We start from the raw sequence: 24246 nt of genomic DNA, 5'->3' as shown, positions 1-24246 counted from the left end.
AATACAACTAGTGCATGTGTTTTTATTGGCCAAATTATCCTCTCAAAGTACAAAAACATTCTTTAATCAAAGGCACACTAAGCCACAATGGTTAAAATAAACTGTGTACGTTTATATTTAATCCTTGTGTCCAGTCAAACAACACCCTTCTATGTTTGAGTATATACAGATGCATTACATATAAATGTACTCAATTTTATTATTTAAAAACATACATATCTATTATATATCTGTATACTATGTGTGTGTGTGTATGTTTGTGTATATGATATATTTCCATGTATATGATACATATAGTTTATATATATGTATATGTTATATACATATAACATATGTATAAGGTCGGCGAGCTGGCAGACACATTAGCACGCCGGGCGAAATGCGTAGTTGTATTTCGTCTGCCGTTACGTTCTGAGTTCAAATTCCACCAAGGTTGACTTTGCCTTTCATCCTTTCGGGGTTGATAAATAAAGTACCAGTTTGCACTGGGGTCGATGTAATCGGCTTAATCCCTTTGTCTGTCCTTGTTTGTCCCATCTATGTTTAGCCCCTTGTGGGCAGTAAGGAAATATATATATATATATATATATATCTTTTGTTATCTTACCGTTTTACCAATATATATATATATATTTATCTATTGCATATTTCCATGTTTATGCACAGTACAAATATTTTATAAACATACACACACACACACATATATGTAAATTATAATATATATGTGTGTGTGAGACTGTATTTATATATACATACATACATACATACTTACACATAAATATATACTCACACACATGTACAAAATAAAGACATATAAGTCTCCTTTTCCTACTTTTTTCTCTGTTTTTCCTTCAGTATATTACTGTTGTGGTTTACGTTTGACATAGCCCCTTGCAAATCACATACATGACGTTCTGAGTTAAAGCTATTTTACTTTATATCCCTTCACAACTGCTATTACTTCCCACTGACTCCACATCCCAATTCTTCTAATTTGTATATTAAAGCCATCATTTCTCTCACTCTCTCTTCGTTAGAAATCCTCATGTTTTTAAGTTGTTAAACATGATTAAGTAGAAGAAAGATATATACCTTGTCATCCATTTTTTCCATGCTAAAAGCACCTATGCAATGACACATAAAAGCACCCTTCTGGTGCTACATAAAAGCATCATGCACACTCTGTAAAGCGATTAGCTTTAGGAAGGGCATCCAGCTGTAAAAACCATTCCAAATCAGACTAGTCTAGTGCACCCCCCCCCTCTGATCTCACCATTCAACCCATGACAGCATGAAAAACAGTGGTTAAATGATGATATATATATATATATATATATATATATAAGTTCAGCAAAATTTAGATTCAGATGAATATGGTACTTAAATCAAAGGCACCAGAATTTTGTATGGTATTATCCATATAAATCCATGGGGTGATTACAATCAAAATAAGCAACAAGTATATCCGAGGTAATGTGGTACAATTGTTTCATGCTACTTCATTTTATTAAACACTGTAAGCATTACATCAGTTTTAAAACTCATGTAATGCTTACAGCGTTTAATAAAATGAAGTAACATGAAACGATCGTACCACATTACCTTGGATATACTTGTTGCTTATTTTGATATATATATATATCTTTTATTTTTTATCTTTTACTTGTTTCAGTCATTAGAGTGCAGCTATGCTGAGGCACCACCTTGAAGAATTTTTAGTTGAATGAAGCAAGCCCAGTACTTCAGTACTTCTTCTCTTGGTATTGTTTATTGAAGTTATGTGGATGTAAACATACCAATACCAGTTGTCAAGCAGTGTGTGAGTGGGGGGGTGTCAACACAGACACAAAGACATACACGCATTCCACACAAACACACACACAAATGCATATAGAATGAGTTTCTTTTAGTTTCATCTACCAAATCTATTCACAAAACTTAGGACAATCTGGGGCTATAGTAGAAGACACTTGTCCAAGGTTCCACACAATGGGACTGAACTTAAAACAATGTAGTTAGGAAGTTCTCAACCACACAACCGTGGCTGCATTAGCATCTCAGACCAACATTAAAAAAAGGTCACCAATATCATACAGTACTAGATAAAATGTAATGCAATATTTAGGTATGTCTGTTTACAGTCTCTCTATGTTCAAATCTTGCCATGGCCAATCAATACCAGTCATGTACTTGGGTAGAACTAAGTGAATGGATCATACTCCCTTAGTCTTATACCATTTGATAGAAATCAATAGTTTTGGAAATGCATGAACAAAAATAGGGGGAATTTATTTTCTTACCTTTAAATCAGGTACCTTGTTATTATGTAAGGGGGTGTATTTAATCCAATCACAATATTGATTTTTCTATATAAAGGTGCAAATCATTTGAGAAAACAGGAGTGTGTGATACTCATTTACGTCCTAAGTAAATTGAAAGTTTATCATTGTAGTTCATTTGTTGCTGTAGATAGAGATCAGTGGAATGAGTTGGGGTTATTAATTAACAACCTGAAGTTTTCAGTTCAGTCAAGCCCTGCAACTCATACATGTGTGTGTGTGCTGTTGGTATTTTACAATGCCTCCAGTTTTTACAGAGGTGAACTATTCTTCCCCATGATATATCTATTCACAGCCAAGAATATGATATTTCTATAACATGGTCAGTAGTATCACATCCATGAGGAGTATAAAGTCTATCTAAGGCTTTATATAGCTATGGTGCAGCCTCACTTGGAATTTGCATCACCGGTCTGGAACTGCTATCTTGGCCAGGATATTAATCGTCTGGAAACCGTTCAGCGACGTGAAACCAAGAGAATACCCTCCATCAGGCATTTGCCATATTCTGAACGCCTTACTTCCCTGGGCCTGGACGCATTGAAACTCCGACGTCTGGCAGCTGACTTGGCAGACACCCATAAAATTATTAACCATCTTACAAACAATAACTCTGAGCACTTTTCAAACTCCACCTGTCTAACACCCGTGGACATGTTTACAAAGTCAGAAAACAGCACAGCTCCCATGACTTTCGGAAACATTTTTGCACACTAAGAGTTGCTGAAGCATGGAACAAGCTGCTGGCATCAGTTGTTAGTTGTCGGAGTACTGCATCCTTGAAAATTTCCATGCTTCCTGAGATTCGCCAACACTACACCTGATTTTCTCCCCTCCATACACTCACAAGCATGTATCTGACTCATACACTGTTCACTTTCCAGACATTTGTACATTACTGCATATGCTTTATACGCACTTTTGACAAGTTGTGGTGCACCTGAGCACTGTATACAATAATTTCATTATTATTATTATTATTATCATTATTATGATCAGGAGTACAACATCTCTATAACATAATCAACTGAAACTCTTTCAATCTGAAAATGCCAGTATTTATATATTACTTCTTTACCAAAAAACATTGAGCACTCAAAGTTTTTAAAAAAATATCCATTTTTATTAAATTTTCAAAATCTTAATCATGATTATATTGAATCACTAATTACCTATTCATTTAGGATCTGAAAATAGTTTCCATCAGTTATGATGTATACTCTTTGACATTTAATTATGATAATATTAAAGCACTAATTACTTATTCATTTAGGATCTGAAAATAATTTCCATCAGCCATGATATAAATTTTGTGAAAGAAATCAATGGTTGGAAATTCAATATTCCTGGAACAATTGTTATAAATTGTAAGAGATATTTGTATCTAGGATATTCTTTCTATGATTCCATTATGGTTTGGTAAGCTTTCTGATCATCTAACATCTGGAGAAATACTCTGTACTTCTTTTCATGGTAACTGAAACACAGAAACATTAGCAAATTAATATAACCATCTATGTATCATACTTAATGTATATATGCCTTTGACAAGCAGCTAAACAATAACAATTTCACTATATTCAATCAGGGGCCTGAGTAGTGGTGATAAATGAGTCTACAATGCATTGGTCTCTATGGAGCAAAAATGTGGCCCTCTTGAAGACTCTGACAAAGAGAATCAATGGTTTTGATAGCAGAGCCCAGAGAACTATTGAGAACATTAGATGGAACCACCATGGTGCCAACAAAGAACTGAGCCATCACATTCCCAATAAAGAACTGCGTGTACACACACATCAGCCCACAGCCTCCTACCTCATAGTCATCTGTTGCATGTGATGGTATGGACATGTCCTACATCTCCCACTAGATCATCTTACTAAGGCTTTACTCTCATTCAGTGCAGCAGCTGGCTGGACATGAGGTTAAATGTCACTTTGGAGGATGCAGAAGGACTGGCACAAAACCACCAGTGATGGTGAGCTCTGGTGGAACTGGTCGGCTCTATGCATGGGGACACCTCTGGGACCACTAACTTGGAATGATCCTAGCCCCATCAAGCAAAAGCATGAAGCCAGAGGGAGAAAACCAAAGTTATGGGAGTCTGTCACTCTACCTCTCCTTCATTCTATCACTTAAGTGAATATTAATGACATAGATGGAGGTAAGCAGAATATACCTCTTCACAGTTTTCAGGAGGTTCAGTGTCTGTATAGCTGGGAATTTTTATTTTATTTATTTTATTAACTAGCAGTATCACCCGGCGTTGCTCGGGTTTGTAAGGGAAATAACTATATAAGCATTTTTAGAGAGTTATAGCAAAAAAATGGAAAAAAATGATGGTAAATTCTTTTTTAAATCGTTGACTCATCGTAGACATTTTTAGAGAGTTACTTCCCTGATATAATAGCGAAAAAATGCATTAAAATGGAAAAAAATGATGGTAAATTTTTTTTAAATCATAGACTTATCGTAGACGCGTGCTAATACCCAGAAGGGCTCGATATGGATCACAACTATAAGATACCCGGTTTTGGTTAAACTGCACCACAAAATGTGGGAGTAGTTAGGAATCTAAATCGTAGGAGACAGACACACAACCTCTCTTTTATATATAAAGATGTATAAATTTTATAAAAATTACCTGAAGTCCTGTTTATTTGGCATGACAACAGAGCCTTCTCCACCCATTGCTTCCATAGCTTCCTGTTATTGAAATAAAAGTTAAATTGGTTATGAAGTCAAATCGATGACTCATATTATTATAAATGTTTATTTTCTGACAAAAAATAACTATTAATAATTTAAAACAAAATGTAAGCTTTACTTTTTTATACTATGCAAATAATTTTAGCCTCAGTGTCAAAAGTAAACTAAATAGTTACACCACGGGTTTTTGTCTTTCTATGGACAGAAAAAAATGAGATTGATGAGACTAGTTGCTGGTCTTGAAACTTAGTCAGAGGAACAATACCCATCTTCTATCCATGGATATATTGGTAGTATATCACCGTGATCACCATGACCGACCAGGCTATCAGATGTTGCTACACATCGCTGGTCACAATGTACTTCGCATTGTTTTAGCCTTCAAATGACGAGTGTTATACAAGAGTGAGAGAAAGTTGTGGCGAAAGAGTACAGCAGGGATCGCCACCACCCCCTGCCGGAGCCTTGTGGAGCTTTAGGTGTTTTCGCTCAATAAATTCTCACAACGCTCGGTCTGGGAATTGAAACCACGAGTCCACTGCCCTAACCACTGGGCCATTGTGCCTCCACATATTGGTAGTATATAGTGTATACAAACTAGTTAAACTGGTCAAGAAAAATGATAAAAGATTTTTTTTCTTTTCATCTAGTTTCTAAAAGAGATTTACTATTTTAACACAACACCACCTTCAGCAGGAGCAGCAGTCTTCTTTTCTACCTCCTCCTCCTCCTCCTTTTTATTCCCTCACTGTCTTTGAGTTTCTTCTTTCTTCTTCCAAACACTTCATCTGCTGATCAGTATAACTAGCAAGACCAACCTTTTGTGTGTATTACAGAAACGAACCTCCTACATGTATTGTAGTAAGACAAACCTTCCGCATGTACAATAAAAACCAGCCTCTTACATGTGTATGTATTATAGAGAGATCACTGTCTCACATATTATAGAGACCAACTTCCCACATATATATATCAAGGAAACTAATCTCCCACATGTATTATAGACAAACTAATTGCCCACATGTATTAGGGTAAAGACCTCTTTTGGCCATGAATGACCATAGGACTGCACTTAGAAAGTTCCTATTGAGGCACAAGTTTGAGCAAAGTTGTTTTTATAGAAGACCAGCAGTCACCCATGCATACCAGCCTCCCCTCTCCACACCACTGAGGTTATCCAAGGGAAAGGCAAAGGTCAATACAGCTTGGCACCAGTGGCACCGCAACTCATTTCTACAGCTGAGTGAACTGGAGCAACATGAAATAAAGTCTTGCTCAAGAACACAACATGCAGCCCAGTCCAGGAATCAAACTCACTACCTTATGGTTGTGAGCCTGATGATCTAACTACTGAGCCACACAGACCAATTTCCCACTTGTATTGTAGAAAGAGACCAACTTCTTACATGCATTACAGAGACCATCCTCTCACATATATCATAATGTGGCTAACCTCCAGCATGTGTTACATATTGGAGACTAATCCCCGATATGTATTCTTAGACTTCAGAACATGTGGTGCAGTTCATGATGGGATTTCATTTTCATCTTCATGTAAATTCCTCTTCCAATTGATTTTTTGAAACTTCCCTAAGATTAGTGATTGAGAATTATCATCATCATCATCATTTAGCATCTGCTTTCCATGTTAGCATGGGCTAGACAATTTGACTGGAGAGCTGCACTAGGTTCCAGTCTGATTTGGCATGGTTTTGGCTGAATGCACTTCCTAACACTAACCACTCCAAGAGTGTAATGGGTATTTTTTATGTATCACCAGCATGGGTGCTAGTTACTAAATATAGCAAATAGGAACATTTCTTTTCTTTTTTTGACAAAATATTTCAATATATGTTAAGACAGATAAGTGACTCCGGAACTGGTGAAAGATCTGTATTTCATCAGGGTACATAAGTTACAGAAGCATATAAATATTCAAGAATAATCACACATCAGTATGGCTTCAAATGACAACAATCTATAAGTAGATTTTTAACAAACTACTTGGTCACTAACCTGAATGCTAGAGTAATTTCCACTGGCAAATGCACCAAGAATAGCTGCTCCTAGCAACACTGATTCATCCATATCAGGAAGAACAAATGGTATTCCTGCACAAAAAAGATACATGTTACTGTCAAAGACTTAAGAACATTACAAATAATTCATATTATTTTAATGAACATCTTTTTCTCAAAGAACTGTTAGTATCAGTCAGAAGAATGTATTTTAATAATTCTTTGCTTTGTTTCAGAAAATTCGATAAACTGTTAGTTCTTGAAATTGTAACACTTGGTAATTAATTGTGTTGAATAAGAATTCCTAGTTTCTAATAACCATTCTTCCTTGGCTGCCTTGAAACAATGATAAAGTGATAGCTAACACACATGCATACAAACTATTAGGTTATGTTAGTGAATGTCTTAAGCAGTAATCATGAAAGGCTGGCATTTTCAGCCAAAGAAAGTTCACTAGTAACAGTTCAATGTTGTCATCATCATCATCATTTAACATCCGTTTTCCATGCTGGCAAGGGTTGGACAGTTTAACTGAAAACTGGTAAGCCGGGGAGATGCACCAGGTTCCAATCTGATTTGGCATGGCTTCTACGGCTGGATGCCCTTCCTAATGCCAACCATTCCAAAAGTGTAGTGGGTGGTTTTTACGTACCACTGGCCACAACTATGGTCTCACTTGGCATGACAGGTCTACACTGCATGGTATATCGCCAAAGGTCTGTCACCTGCCTCCATGAGACCCAACACTTGAATGGTGCTTTTTATGTGTCACCAGCATGGGTGCCAATTAGATGGCACTGACTTTAGCCATGATTGTGATTTCACTTGGCCCGAAAGGTCTTCACAAGGACAGCATATCACCCAATGTTTGAACGGTGCTTTTAAAGAGCCAGTTACATGACACTGGCATTGGCCACAGCTACGATCTCACTTGGCTTGGCAGGTCTTCTCAAACATAGTATATTGCCAAAGGTCTTGATCACTTGCCATTGCCTTCATGGTGGTTAACTCTCTGGTGACAGCAGTATTGCCAACTTAAAATCACAATTTTATGCTAAATTTCAGTAGAAAAATACCAAAAAAATGCTAATGCTTAATTTTTATTTACTTTCTTTAATTATATTCAGCATTGAGAAATAATTTCTTGAATTTCGCTGATTTGATCACTTTCAACTGCAGTGCCTAGGTCTTGACTTCTGTATACATTCAAGGTCCCAATCTTGTTAATTATGTGTTTTGGAATATCAAAATTTTTCAAAGATTTGCCATATCTTATAGACAGTATTGATCTTCCTATGGAAGATACATTTTGTTTTTCAATTTTGATTTGATTACACCCATACTACTGAACAACCATTCAACTTCTGCAGTTGAGTTTGGCAATGTCAGTAGATTAATGGCAAAATTTGCAACATCTCTAAAAGGATTTCCTCCAGTAGCATCTTTATATTCCAAGACTTCCAGCCAGAATGCCTCAGTATTAGATGTATTTGTCCATTTAACTAAATGAATGTTATTAAACTGAATTTCAATTGAAGCAATTTTTTCTTCATTTAAATGCATTACTTCTAAGACAGGTAAAATTGGCTCTTTGAAATGCTGCAAAATATTCTCTACTGAAAAACATTTGATATTTCTCAGTATATTAATATTTTCTGGCAAATGGTGCTTGAGCTCTTTATAAAGGCAGAGTAATTTTTACTCTGCCTTTGTTGTGCTCTTTTGTGAATATTATTTTCTTCAGTGGCTGTTAGTCTTCTTGATAATCTTTCTCTCAAACCTGTAGCCTAAATTTGGTTTAGGATCCAGAAATTTTTCAATAGAAGCATCAGGATCAAGAAGATCAATTCTACATGTTGGCAACACTATCATATTAGCAACAGATTTGATCAAATTTGAAAGATCTTCAAGTAATTTTGTTTTGTCGACAGTGTTTGATTCAAACAGTTTATTCACTTTCTGAACATGTTTTAAAATTGGATGCACAAATAAAAGGTAAAGTTCATTCCTAGAATCACAAGGCATTTCAAGTAACATTTGTGCTGTAAAGCATTTTTCTTTTGCAGTTGTAGTTTGGAAGTGAGTTTGCAATTCAAATCATTGGCTTAAAATTCTATTTACAGCTGATTCTGTTGACAGCCACCTAGTTGTACAAGAATTCACAATCTTCAAAGGCTCTTTATCATTGATAGCAAGGTAAAGTTGTTTGTAGGCACTTTGTCTTGTTGAAGAATGAGAGAACCATTTATAGGTTTCGGATACTAAAAATTCTAAATTAATGGGCAAGCATTCAGCACAAGTTATTTCTGGAAAACACCATTGTTGACTCCTGTCATTACTCTAGCATTGTCAGTTCCTATACCCAGTAAATTTTTTATATCTAATTTCTTTTTCGCTAATTCAATTTTTAAGGCACCTACAATGCCATTTGCATCACATATTGAGATATGTATGTATCACTTCTTTGTGAGTGTCACTGTAACATATGATGACAATTCCTAACAACTTGTTTATCAATATATCATTTGGATTCATCTAATAAAAGGCTAAATTTTCTATCTCTTATATCAGAAATCAAATCTCCATCAAAATATGGAGCTACAACATTTCTCACAATATTTGCACATTTTGTATGATGCAACTTCACTTTGGACATAATATCACTATCAGACATATAATTCTTACATAACTCTATTAAGCGATCACAGCTATCAAATGATGAATGGCAACAAATAAACATTGCTAAATTTGCTTCAAGCATAGATGTCTTATCATTTTTGGCTTTAATAAAATTGGTAAGAGGAATCATTTGCTGTGGAGTTGATGCCTTATGTTTCTTTCCTTCACAGTGGCTTACTAAAAGAGAATATTTTGCCAACATATTCCATCTACAATCTCTGCAATGTGCTTTAGATTGGTCACTAGGGACTTCACACAACCACTTAGTAAATGCTGGCATCTTAAGCCATTCCTTTCGGAATTCTTACTGGTACAACTTTGTTTTTTCTTTGCTCATTATAATGTAGTGGGAAGCAAGAAATAAATTGAATGATTAATAAAAATATAAAATTGAAAATACAACTTATCAGTTTGCAGCTAACAATTCTTTCATTTGCTGTTAACAATTCTTTCATTTTGTCGTGAACAATTCTTATGCTAGCATGAAAAAACACAGGCCTATTTTCAAACAGTCAAACTGAAAGTAAATCAGTCAACTTATCATGATAAAAACTCATCACTACAGAATAAAGCACTGTTAGGACGAATTTCCATGCCTTCATTCTTTGTAACATATTTACATTATTGTGTAGTGAGTTCAGGTGCTGACATGAATTATCTCCCCCCCCCCCAAGCAGCGCTCTGTATCCAAGTGGTGGGGAGGGAGCTGGAAAAGTTCATGACTTGATAAATTTCCTTTGGATAACTTTCATTTGAAGTTTCATGTAAGTGAAAGAAAAATTCAACAATAGCCAATAGTACTAAAATTTGGCTGTAAGATACTTTAACGAAAGTAGAAAAGGAGTAAAAAGAAGAAAAAGGGGGTAACTATGTTGGAAATGTCATGATCAGAATAAATTGCTAAAAAATGCTAAAGAAAATTTTAAGCTTGCTATTTCCCCTGCTAAATGCTGAAAAAAACTGTTAGATCTAGCATAAAATATGCTAAATTGGTAACACTGGGTGACAGAACTTTGTCACTTTGCTAGAAATCAGCTCATTCTTTATATGAGGGATACATCATTGTTGTTGTCATCATTGCTTCAGCTGCCACAATGCCACCACCACCACCACCATCATCATCATCACTATCATCATTTGCCAAAGTGAAAAATAAATGGAAGAAAGACAGTCTTCCTACTATGAACCCAGGAGAGGACCCAGCCATTCTTATTGACACCAGTGTGATAGACAGTTACAGTTAAGGATATAAAGAAAGGGAAAGCCCTTAGTCCATCACGAATCACTGCTAAGATACTTCAAATATCTAGCAGAGTGGGATACAACCTAGTCATCCATAAAGTCAATCACATAATACAGGAAAGTATTATACTCAGCAACTGATATAGCAGCATCGGAGGTAAAGGAGATGCCTTTAAAAAGGTAAAGGAGATGCCTTACAGAGTAGTAATTACAGATGTATCAAATTGCTGGACCAGTTCATCAAAGTCACAGAAAGAGTCATAGTTCAATTACAAAAAATAGTAATGTAGATGAGATGCAGTTTGGATTCATGTCAGGAGGAAGTGCCATTAATGCTTTCATTATCACAATGATCATCATTTAACGTCCGTTTTCCATGCTAGCATGGGTTGGACAGTTTGACCAGGGTCTGGTAAGCCATGGAGGCTGCACCAGGCTCCAGTCTGATTTGGCAGTGTTTCTACAGCTGGATGCTCTTCCTAACGCCAACCACTCTGTGAGTTTAGTGGGTGTTTTTTACATGCCACCGGCACAGGGGCCAGAGCAGGTTGACAAACGGTCACAATCGGTTGGTGCTTTTACCTATTATAAAGCAACTTTAGAAGTATTTAATTAAAAATAAACCACTGTACTTGGCATTTGTTGACTTGGAGAAAAACCTTTGACAGGGCTCCTGCAGAAACTAAGAGTAGATGAATGGCTTTTGAGGGCCATTCAAGCCATGTACAGGGATGCTGTCAGTAAAGTGAAAGTAGCAATGAGTTCAGTGATGAATTTAGTGTGCAGGTAGTTCATCAGGGTTTTGATTATCAGTTCCCTCCTATTTATCATTGTCCCCCAGGCCATACCAAAGGAATTTAAGATTGGCTTCCCATAAGAACTCTTCCATGATGATGATCTTGATCTTACACCTGAAGCTGTAGCAGAATTAGAACTAAAATTCCATGTGTCGAAGCAAAACCTGTCATCAAAGGGTCTTAATGTTAACTTAGCAAAGATAAAAAAAGTTCCAGTTTGCAGGAAAACAGACAGTATGCTAATCCATTCAAATAAAAGTCTGATATGTGGAAGAGGAATGGTATAAATTCCATACAGTGTACTCAGTGCAAACGGTGGACACTTAAGAAGTGCAGTGGAATCAGAGGAAGATTAACAGAGAATGCAGACTTAGTTTGTGGCAGATGTGTAGGTGAAATAAACATTTACAGTGCATAGGAAATAGGTTTTCTGGAAAGCCCAGGAAGATCCCCAGAGGTAGCAGATAGTTTCTGTTACCTAGGAGATGTAATTAGTAGTGGAGGAGGACATACTGAGAGTATAGTTGCTAGAGTAAGAACTGGCTGGAGAAAGTTCAGAGAGCAATTAACTTTCTTGGTAACAAAAGGCTTATCTCTTGAAATGAAGGGCATGCTTGTTTATGAACCCTAATGCTACATGGTTGTAAATGCAGATGATATGTGAAGACTGGAAAGAAATGAAGCTAGCATGCCCTGCTAGATGTGCAATGTCAGCATGCATACACGATAAAGTACAAATGTGTTGAGAGAAAAATTGGACATAAGAGGTGCCAAATGTGGTGTGCAAACTTACCAACAACATCTGCAAAGGTTTGCACTAGCAAGGAATTATTCCTCAGACCTCCACACATATGCACCACATTGATATTGTGCCCATATTTTTCAAGTTCTTGGATGATGTGTTTGGTGCCATACTGAAAAACAAAAATCCAAGCAATAAGATTTCAGTGAGAGTTATTTTTGAAATAAGAGATTTGTGTGTAGAAAGTATCTTAACCCTTTCATGGCTATATTTACAACAAAATACATTTCCTATGGGCTTTAATTAATTTTGAAACATGAAAATAGGATTTAGTAAAATATCAAACTTTCTTATTATTAATCATCATCATCATAATTGTTTTTATGTCTGCTCCTTTCCAAGCTGACATAGGTTACATAAGACTTCAAGGGGTAGTTTTCAATGATGGCCTGACGTTCTTGCTGATGGCCACATCTTCCTATGTTGAACGGGTAATTTACAGGACATATTGGTAAGATGGGATACAGATAAATGTTAGCACAGCTCAGGTGGTGTTAGTACATATACACACACACACACACACAAACACACACATCTAAAGATAAAAGATGGACAAACAGTTATATTATGGCATTAAGAAATAATTAAGAAAAAAGACTACTGGTATTTATTCTATGTGTCCTTGATCTGCTGGAAATACTAGCTAAATTTCTAGTAAATTGCACTTTAAAAAAGAAGGAAAAACACACTGGGTAATATAATCCAAGATAAACTAATACCAAATTGATGCAAAGTAAAATGGACAACATCAGCATTTGAACTCAGAAAAGTTATTTAGAAAGTGAGATGTTCTATGGATTTCAGTTACAGTTCTTTCCAACACCCACCCTCATAGTATATCTAAGGGAATCAGTGATTGTATCTCTATATATATAAACGGCAAAAATGTCTGTATGTGTGTGCGTGTTTCCTTTATACAAATCCATAATTTTTCAGTTAGAGGGCTCACACTTTCTATGGTCATTCAAAACCGTCCAAGGGTGGTCGTGCACATCTTTACATTTCCCCAGTCACCCTGCAAAGCCATTAAAAAATCAATAGAAGTGACTTTTTTGTGAATTTTCTATCAAAAACCCAATCAAAATGCCCGAAACTTGATACACCAATTGAATGCCAGCTAGCCGTATGTGATTGGTCGGAGATTTGGACAGTACTCGCGTGTATGTGCACACGCACACAGCTGTATATGCATGCACTAGTCAACAATAAAAAGTACAAACAATATTCTTAATATATAATACATAATTTTTTTTGTGAAAAGAAGCAATGTTTAATATCTGAAGCAAGATTCAGTAGAGGATCTTCCATGACATGTTGAATATTTTAACAGAAAAATGATTTATTCCTTTTATCACAATCATAATTGTAGGCTTAAAATTTGTCAGTCATAACAAAGATCATATAATTAGCAGAATACTCACAGCAAGGGCTTGTACTGTAGCTAAATAATGCAAACACAATTCTTTCTGAGAAGATGACAGCCTCAATCCAGAAATCTGTAAATACAACGACAAAATTTCAATGTGAATACCTCATAGTTAGAATATTTTAACTGACCCTGCATTGATGTTACATTGCTGATGTTCAACTATATATATACGCTTGAATCTACAATATATAACAAATGTTGCTCTCAACAGGTGTTGACAAATATGTGTATGTGTGAGCGTGTGTATGTGTGTGTGTGTGTGCGTGCGTGAGCATGTATGTATGTATGTATGTATGTATGTAAGCATGCATGTATATATATGTAAAAAAAAAAAACAAATAATAATACACATCTCCAGACTTGACAGTCACATCTTGCGGTGAGCTGGCAGAAACATTAGTATGCCGGGTGAAATGCCTAGCGGTATTTCATCTGCTGCTACGTTCTGAGTTCAAATTCTGCCGAGGTCGACTTTGCCTTTCATCCTTTTGAGGTTGATAAATTAAGTACCAGTTACACACTGGGGTTGATGTAATCGACTTAATCCCTTTGTCTGTCCTTATTTATCCCCTCTGTGTTTAGCCCCATGTGGGCAATAAAGAAATAAGAAGCTTGCTTCCCAACCACATGGTTCCAGGTCCCATCCCAATGCATGGCACCTTGGGCAAGTGTCTTCTACTATAGCCTCGAGCTGACCAAAGCCTTATGAGTGGATTTGGTAGATGGAAATTGAAAGAAAGCTGTCATGTATATATATATATATATATAATTGTTTAACGTCTACCTCCCATGCTGGCATGGGTGGAATGGTTTGACAGAAGCCGGCTAGGCAGAAGCCTGCACCAGACTACTGTATCTGTTTTGGCAGGATTTTTACAACTGGATGCCCTACCTAACACAACCAGCCAGCAGAATGGACTGAATGCTTTTTGTGTGACACAAGCACAGGTGCGGTCAGTTTTGGCAAGGTTTTTACAGCTAGATGCCCTTCCAAATGCCAACCACTTTACAGTGTGGACTGGATGCTTTTTATGTGGCACCTGCACTGACATGGTCACCAAGTAACTTGCAAGACAAAAATCCTTTGAGAGAGGAAGGGTCATTGGAAGAGGTGATTTTGTGTCAGATGATGAAAGGTTATAGCAAAACAGGAGATAGAAACAGGTGTCTTGCTGTAGAGGAGGTACAAGGTTACCTAGCGAGAGAGAGAGAGAGATCAGGAATACGGACAGAAACAGGTGTGCTGCCATAAAGGAGATACATGGTTACCCAACCTCTGTGTGTGTGTGTGTGTGTGTGTGCGTGCGTGAGTGTGCATGTGCGTGTGTGTGTGTGTGTGTTTTTGTGTCCTTCCATCACAGTTTGACAACCTATGTTGGTCTGTTTACATCCCTGTAACTTAGCAGTTCAGCAAAACAGACCAATGAAATAAGTACTAGGCTTAAGAAATAAATCCTGGGGTCAATTTGTTCAACTAAAAGCCGGTGCTCCAGCATGGCCATAGTCAAATGATTGAAACAAGTAAAAGAATAAAAGAATATATACACACACACATACACATGCAAGCATGCATGTATGATTTTATGTGTGTTTATAGATATGCTTGTGTTTTTGCTGGGGATTTCTTTCAGTTTTTTTTTGCCATACAGAATTCAAACTAGACAAAGGGACATAGCCCTTTTATTTAAGTCACCTCTGCCTATCACCGACTCTCACCTGCTTCCAAGCAAGGTAATATATTTCCGTGGCTGGGAATGAACAAGCTCACTGGTATGACAGTTGTGCTCTTTTACATCTATCACACAATGTCAAAACAAAGACATACATGCACGCACACACACACACACACACACACACACACATGCATACATATATGAATATATATAGCACACGGCTATAGTAGAAGACAATTTCCAAAGGCGTGATACTGTGGGACTGAACCTGAAATCACATGGTTTGGAAATGAACTTCTCTACCACACAACCCTGCTTGTTAACAGGGCCTCCAAGAGAAATTTGACAAGGTAGAACAAAACTACTTTGTGACTCCAGGATGGAGGGTGCTCATTCAAATTTCAAGGATGTAGAGCTTCCCTTTTTTTTTTTCTTTTAAAGGAGTGCCCAGCAAATAGAAGCAAACTCCTCCTTCTCTCTTCATGCTCTGGATTAATGTATCTTTCCCCTTCTGATTGATTCACTAGCTCATTGAGAATTAAGTGTCTTTACTAACAGTACAACTTCACTTGTATAGTTATAAAACCACTTTCAAGTGGTTATCACACAAAAAAAAAATACTAAAAATGTATTCACTGGCAGTGCTCCAGCATGGCCACAGCCTTAAGGCTGAAACGTGTAAAAGAATAAAACATACCATTCCTCGTAGTGTAGGATCTGCAAGTGGTGAACGATTACCATGGAAATCTGGCCACATATGTAACTTCAATGTGAGCAAAGCTACAGATGATAGTTTATTTTGCTGTCTTAAATCTTCAAGTGCTTCATTTAGAATGCTGAAAGAATGCACTGATCTACAAAAAGAATAAAAACATTATTATCATCATCACCAACTTACCCTTTTCCCTCTCCTACTAATAAATTCACTATCCCCTTTCCTGTTGCTTGATGTATTGGTCTGCCTTAAGTTTCTATTTCTTACATCATTTCTGTTTTACATTTTTCACTTTTGCATGTTTCTCATTTTTTCACCAAGTGGATTCTCAAAATCGATTTAGTGCCACAAAATAATTTGTGGTATTTGTGGTATTTTTCGGGCTCTTTACATTCTGAGTTGAAATTTTGACAAGGACAACTTTGTCATTCATCCTTATGAGGGTTGTTGATAAAATAAAATGCTAGTCAATTACTAAAGTCATATAATCGGTTGTTCCTTCTCCACAAAATTTGAGATTTTTTTGTTTATGAAAGAAAATTATATTCTTTTTCAGTTTTGATACCATATCATAGTCATGATAATTTTGAGTTTGTTTTCTATGTTCGCATGGACAGGATGGTCCGGCAATATTCAAAAAGTCAGCAGACTATGGGATCGTGTTTTACTTCATTGAATTGTTTGGTGCTAGGTAAAGCCCATGGAGATATGAACAACAACTCACACACAAAAGTTACCGAGAGGGGATTCTCTCTCTTTAATGGTTAAATTCACATGTACAACACATGTGGCTTAAACCACTTCATCTCAAAAATATTTACATACAATTGGAAAACAGTTATTGTTTTATTAGTTTCAGCCAGAAACTGAGGACATTTTGGGGCACCACCTTTCAATGTGATTAGATTTATTTCCTGTATTGTTTCAGGTGAAGTAGCAAGTTGGGCAGAGCTACTCTCCTTTGTGTCTCCTGCTGCCATGTGGGCTTATCTGGTATCTCAGGCATTCTTTAAAGACCTTCGCATTTATACCTCACAAATCTCTGAGTCTGTTTAGTAGAATATTGAATAGTTGTGAACCTTTGAAACCCAAGCTGTTACAGTATGGTGTCCTAATCCTAGATGGAGAAAACAGGATTTTTGGTATCAGTCAGTACTGTCCAGTTGATATAGCTTTCAGTTTCAAATTTGGGAACTAGATCTTCCAAAATCTTCCATTTGTATATCATTGTATATCTTTCATACCCTCTCTCAAAGGGGTAGAGCTTCAGTTCTCTTAGCCTCTCCCAGTAACTCATCTGTTGCTCAATCTTCTTAGTATAGTTAAGGCGGCGAGCTGGTAGAAACATTAGCATGCCGGGCGAAATGCTTAGCAGTATTTTGTCTGTCTTTATGTTCTGAGTTCAAATTCCACTGAGATTGACTTTGCCTTTCATCCTTTCCGGGTCGGTAAATTAAGTACCAGTTGCATACAGGGATTGATCTAATTGGCTGGACCCCTCCCCCAAAATTTTGAGCCTTGTGCCTAGAGTAGAAAAGAATCTTCTTAGTATAGTGGTGTTGGCTTGCCTCAAGTTTTGCCATCAGCTTGACGCTCTGCAGTGACCACGATTGGGAGATGTAATTCAGACAACTGAGAACAAAAATTGTTCTCCACAGGAATAGCATGGTATCCCTTTTCCTGGTTCTGAATGATCTCAGAATCCATCCAGCTACTCCCCTACACAGTATTACCAACTTGGTAATATGCACATGTAATGTTGCATAATTATTCTTGGGGCTTCCCAAGTCACACACTGATTCGGAGTCTGGGATTGCCCTATCCCGTTTCTTAAATGAGGGACATATTCATAGGGCACAGAATGCTTTCACCTCAATAGACAGTCATTGATTGGTTGAAATTGCCGAAATGCAAGAAATTAAAGACGAAATATGTTATAAACTACAGAATTTTCTCAAGAAAGCCAAGAGAAAATGATGTTTTATAAACACATTCTACTAGTATACGAAGTTTAAAATTTTTTAGTTACCTAGAAATTATGTTAAAAACTGCCATTCAAATCGAAAAGATCCCTACATTGTCCAATAAGTCCTTTTCTTGTTAGGATAGTAGAGGTCAGTGAATGGAGATTTGGCTGTATTTTTAGTGGGTTGAGTGACTGGTTGGAGCAGGCATGGGCAACCTTTTTTTGAGAAGTGAACCATATGACACATGGTTCATCAATCTAGCAATCTCATTGCTCGCATTAAAAAGATTCATGATAATTTTTCATTATGCTGGTCATTCACAAAGTCGTGCAGGCCACAGGTTGCCTGTAACTGGATTAAATGTTCTGTGAGGTAGTATTTATCCCCCACTTAAATGTGGGTGTTCTATAAAAACAAACTTTATGAGAGAAACTTTCATATTGGCTTTTGTGGTGCAAAATGCACTTTTGTTTCTACATGGCTGCGGCCATGCTGGGGTACCGCCTTGAAGGGTTTTAGTTGAACAAATTCACCTTAGGACTTATTTCTTAAAGCCTAGAACTTATTCTATCCTTCTCTTTGACCGAACCGCTAATGTTACGGGGTCGTAAACACACCAGCACCGGTTGTCAAGCGGTGGTGGAGAACAAATACGTACGCACGCTCGCTCGCACGCACGTACATACATACGTACATACATACGTACATACATACATACATACGTACGTACATACATACGTACGTACATACATACATACGTACATACGTACGTACATATATTTATGGCTGCCCCCTCGTTATCGAGTATGGCCATTGCACGAAGCTTAACTGTTACTAGTGCTGTGATCGAATGTGACTTTTTAGCCCAGCTAAAGATACATACGTACGTACATACATACATACGTACATACATACGTACGTACTACGTACGTACGTACATACATACAACATACATACATACATACATACATACATACATACATACATACATACTACATACATACATACATACACACACACACACACACCACACACACACACACACACACACACACACACACCCCTACCTACCTACCTACCTACCTACCTACCTACCTACCTACCTACCTACCTACCTACCTACCTACCTACCTACCTACCTACCTACCTACCTACCTACCTACCTACCTACCTACCTACCTACCTACCTACCTACCTACCTACCTACCTACCTACCTACCACCTACCTACCTACCTACCTACCTACCTACCTACCTACTACCTACCTACCTACCTACCTACCTACCTACCTACCTACCTACCTACCTACCTACCTACCTACTACCTACCTACCTACCTACCTACCTACCTACCTACCTACCTACCTACCTACCTACCTACCTACCTACCTACCTACCTACCTACCTACCTACCTACCTACCTACCTACCTACCTACCTACCTACCTACCTACCTACCTCCTACCTACCTACCTACCTACCTACCTACCTACCTACCTACCTACCTACCTACCTACCTACCTACCTACCTACCTACCTACATTATTGACTATTCGCCATTTACAACCGAAAGGCAACTACTCGTCACTAAAGTAACCGAATGTTCTAGTCAGCACCAACATTGCTAGAAATACGAGTCAAGACAATTCTTAGCCACGTGAGAGTACAACTGACAAAAGAGACAAGCTCGCTACGGCAAGCAAGATGGAATCATATTATCAATGGTTTCAGATTTGATTAATCTTCCTCAGTGACCCATTACTCCATCGCCGAGGGTTAAAAACTCAAGTTAACTTGTCAGTCTTATACAGAACACCAAAGGAAATATTGACTGATTCCAAAGATGATGAAGTGAGAATTATCAAGGTGGCTATTCGCAATTTACATTTTGAAAAACATTGATGTCCCTAGACACCTTAATACGGTTCGTACGAGATGTGTGGAAATGGTTCTACAAAACTACTTGTATAGATTTGTAATTTGTTTCGCTGAACGGCTATTTCCTTCATGAGACTATATTGACATGTCCCTTAACTCCTTGGGGGGGGGGGGTGGAACGCTACAGCGTATCTAGGGCGAGAAAGCCTGGTGGGGTACCATCCCTCTCCAGGCTAAACTCATGTCTACAGCTGAGGGAACCAAAGCAACTTGAAATGAAGTGTTTTGCTCAAGAACACAACGGATCGCCCGGTCCAGGGATCAAAACCACAATCATACTGAAGTGAATCCAACACCCTAACCACTAAGCAACGCGCCTCCATTAGTGCCACTCATTTCTACAGCTGAGTGGAGTGGAACAACGTGAAGTGGTTTGCTCAAGAACACAACGCATCGTCCAGTCCAGGAATTGAAATCACAGTCTTGCGATCGTGAGTCCAACACCCTAACCACTAAGTTACGCGCCACGAGACTATATGACTTTTAATAGTAATAATATAATAATGTATTATTATAATATACTAACTTTAATAATAAAAATGGTTTCCATTTCAGGCACAGGCCAGTAATTTTAGGATTACATCGACCCCATAATTCAACTGGTACTTATTTCATTGGCATAGAGAGGGCAAGTCAACCTCGACGGAATTTGATCATAGCGGTCGAAAAAATGCAGCGAAGCATTTTGTCTGGTGCGCTAAGTGTTCTGCTCGTTCGCCACCTTGTTATTTCAAATTTTGGCAAAAGGTCAGCAATTTTTGGAGGAGGGGGCTAGTCGGTTACATTGACTCCAGTACTAGACAGGTCGACCCCGAAAGGGTGAAAGATAAAGCTGACCTCACAGGGATTTGAACAGAAAATGTAAAGAATCAAATGAAATACTGGAAAGCATTTTCCAGGTGCTCTAACGACTCTGCCAATACTTTGCTCGAATCTTCGACCATCTTATAGAATATTTCATATGTCACAGATTATGTAAAATAAGAGGCGTACATTAAGAGATATCTACTTTTATTACAACCTTTGATGTCAAAAGATGAAATGCAGCCTCATTCCATTTGAAGTAGGTTGCTGCGACTACCCAGCATGATCAATATGGTATTTCCTGCAAAAGATTGGTTTGAAAACCAAACATCTGAAGAAAGCCACCAAGGAGATAACATGGCTGTTGAGAGACCAACAGGTGATCGTAGTTAGAACCTTTCTAGAGGTTCATTCCTCGTAGGAGTGGCTGTGTGGTAAGTAGCTGGCTTACGAACCACATGGTTTGTTTCACCTTGTAGCAATGATAGCTTTTCAAGTTGACAATAGAGATAAAACTTAGATCCATTTTTAATATTTAGTAAAAGTGGTGGACAAAATGCCTTGTGGTGTTCGTTGTGGTCTTCTCTGATCTGAATTCCAATCAATTTTGCCTTTCACTCCTCCAGAGTCAACAAAAATAAAGTACTAGTCAAATACTAGGGCCGATTTAACTCACCTCCCTCGATCAAAATTGCCTACCTTGAGCCTAAATTATAAACCATTATATATAAGAACGAAAGCTTTACAATTTCTCAAAAAGTCACCTTCTGTTGACGTGCAAAACTGGTACTGACTTTGAAATGTAGATAACGCTGTAAGAAAGCCAAACATTTTAGTGACAAACATTCTGAATCAAAGGGTGAACTAATTTCTTTTCTATAGAATTGGTCAAGGAAGGAGATGTATCTATGACCTCCAGATGTCCTCCGAAACCAGTGAGTCTGCAGCAGAAATATATGAGGGGATTCCATAGAGATGATATTCTTGGTAGGAAGAACTTGGCATAGGGCGTGAACATATTGCGAACAGGATGATGAAAGGAAGAAACGAAGAACCAGTCCTTACAAACTGATTACATCCATCCTGCTGTATATCAACTATCGATGTCTCATATTATCGTTATACAAAAATTTAACTTCTACCGTTACAAATTTTTACTGTCACACTTACATTGGCATATATTTGCAATTTTTTTTTTCAAACTAAAAACTTAACTTTAAAGATGACGAATGTATCAATAATTTGTAAAATAACTTTATTAGTAAAAATTAATTCATTTAGAAAAGAACAACCTTTACTAAATATGAGACAAAACTGCAATGTTTCTTTAAATTTTCATTGTCATTTGCAGACGACTAAATTTTTACTACTGCAAGCCTACAAGCATTTTTTTAAATAAGTGGCTTAGGGCAAGAACTATGATCCTTTTTTGAGTCTCTGTAACTGGCAGGAACAAGTTCTCCTCATGCGAAAAAACTAAATGCTAGTTACAGATTGTAAATCTGTGAAAAACATCCAACGATCATGTGGTGGCTTTAAACCGGGTGACGAATTAAATCTAGTATGGGAATGATTACTCCAAGTACCAGTTTGTATCCTATCACCAACGTAATATCGTACTTCCTTGAAAAATATTTTAGTTATAAAACCGACAAAGGAGCTGCTGACAATCGTCAATTCTGGCATTCATCACGGACTCTCAATCATAAGTTTTATTCTTATCGAAATAAATCAACTAAAAAATCGAATGGAATGAAGTGACAGTCTCGGTTGTATGAAGCTGATAAGTAATAATATTGAGATTGTATACATGCTAAGATGCACCACAACTCGTCAGGAAAGATTAAAAGATGGAACAGAGAACAGACAGAAGTCATACAAAGACAGCAATGAAAGCTAGAAGTACGTGCACAATAGACAGAATGAAACACAGAAACGTGATCAGCAAGATCCACAAAGAGGAAAAGTTGCTGAATTTCGAGAAGCGTGGAATTTTTAAAGGATGCTGTGTTCTGGCGGTTAATAACAGGTGCAGGTAATTTATTCCATGCGTTGGCGATTCTGTGCGTGTAAAAGTTGAATGAAGTTACATTGATTCGGTTGAATGGAGTTAAACAATCTACCTGGTTGTAAATGCGAGCAATGAGATGATTGTATAAATAAGAATGGCTTTGGGGGTTGTAGCGACACGCCAAAGACCCTCGATGGGTCTTTTCGGGGTTACACGAATATGCAATTAATTTTTATTGCATTATTCAATAAGAATCTGAAATTTGACATTCCATTCCAACTTCAGATTCACTTTAAGATTTCAGCAGCTGTTTCATGTACTTCATTTTAAAATTAATAAAACAAACTTCTACAACAGTGGGAAGACCCTCGGTCAATCATCCTGCTAGAAAAAGCACTCGAGCATTCCCTTAGTTTCACCGTGCCATTAAAAAAACGTAAAGACACATTGGTTAAAACTAGATACCCCTCAAAGATGGGGGATGGTCAAGGCTGGAATGGTAGAAAGAGTAGAGCCGAAGTATTCAATCACACCTTTTTACGTTCTGAGTTCAAATCCCTCTGATATAAATTTATCTATCACATCCTCTGGGATTGATAAAATAAATACAAGCCAAGCATTGAGCGTTAGGGTCCAGATAATCGACTACTTAACCATTAAATATACACAAATTTTGTGACCCCATATCGGGAATACTTTTTTTATTATTACGACTAATCTAGCATTAAACGTAAAACAGATGTATATAAATAAGAATATAACATATGAGAATCGAAAGTTCACTTCTTTCTTTCATGTATCCTTTTGTATTTGTATCGATATCGATTCTATGACTTAAAGAAATAAATAATAGTTCAAAGAAATGAAACAAATGTTCGTTGTTAAGTACGAAATATTCACACCAAATTCTTATGGTATTATATTAGTATCTATGTCTTAAATTACTGCTTCTGTAATCACGTCTTCTTTTCGAGTCGGAAACGTCTTGAGTGCTGTCAAGATCGTCTAAAGTAAAATTGTCGGTCACACACGATATGAAAGATGAGTAAAACCTTCTTAAACCAGCGTAAAATCGACTTCGGAAAGATCTTAATGTTTTCTCAGTAGTGCTTTTTTTCCTATGGC

General features: G+C 37.2%; 1 protein-coding gene across 4 annotated transcripts in view; it reads right to left on the bottom strand.

Moving 5' to 3' along the window:
- Positions 1 to 3720: 3720 nt before the first annotated feature.
- The window catches only part of LOC115216747 (FGGY carbohydrate kinase domain-containing protein), an 81154-nt gene continuing 60628 nt past the window's right edge, over positions 3721 to 24246 (bottom strand). For all 4 annotated transcript variants that reach the window (XM_036506456.1, XM_036506454.1, XM_029786298.2 and 1 more), the window contains exons 11-16: positions 16386 to 16542; positions 14008 to 14082; positions 12578 to 12698; positions 7065 to 7159; positions 4984 to 5045; positions 3721 to 3816 (exon numbers count right to left, since the gene is read on the bottom strand). In XM_036506456.1, the coding sequence (XP_036362349.1) occupies positions 3738 to 3816; positions 4984 to 5045; positions 7065 to 7159; positions 12578 to 12698; positions 14008 to 14082; positions 16386 to 16542 (589 nt within the window). In that variant the 3' untranslated portion in view covers positions 3721 to 3737. The remainder of the gene's footprint in view (positions 3817 to 4983; positions 5046 to 7064; positions 7160 to 12577; positions 12699 to 14007; positions 14083 to 16385; positions 16543 to 24246) is intronic.

This window comes from Octopus sinensis, linkage group LG10, assembly GCF_006345805.1.
Source record: "Octopus sinensis linkage group LG10, ASM634580v1, whole genome shotgun sequence".
NCBI lineage: Eukaryota > Metazoa > Mollusca > Cephalopoda > Octopoda > Octopodidae > Octopus > Octopus sinensis.
Note: the sequence above shows the minus strand (reverse complement) of the source record. Positions and strands in the feature narration are given on the sequence as shown.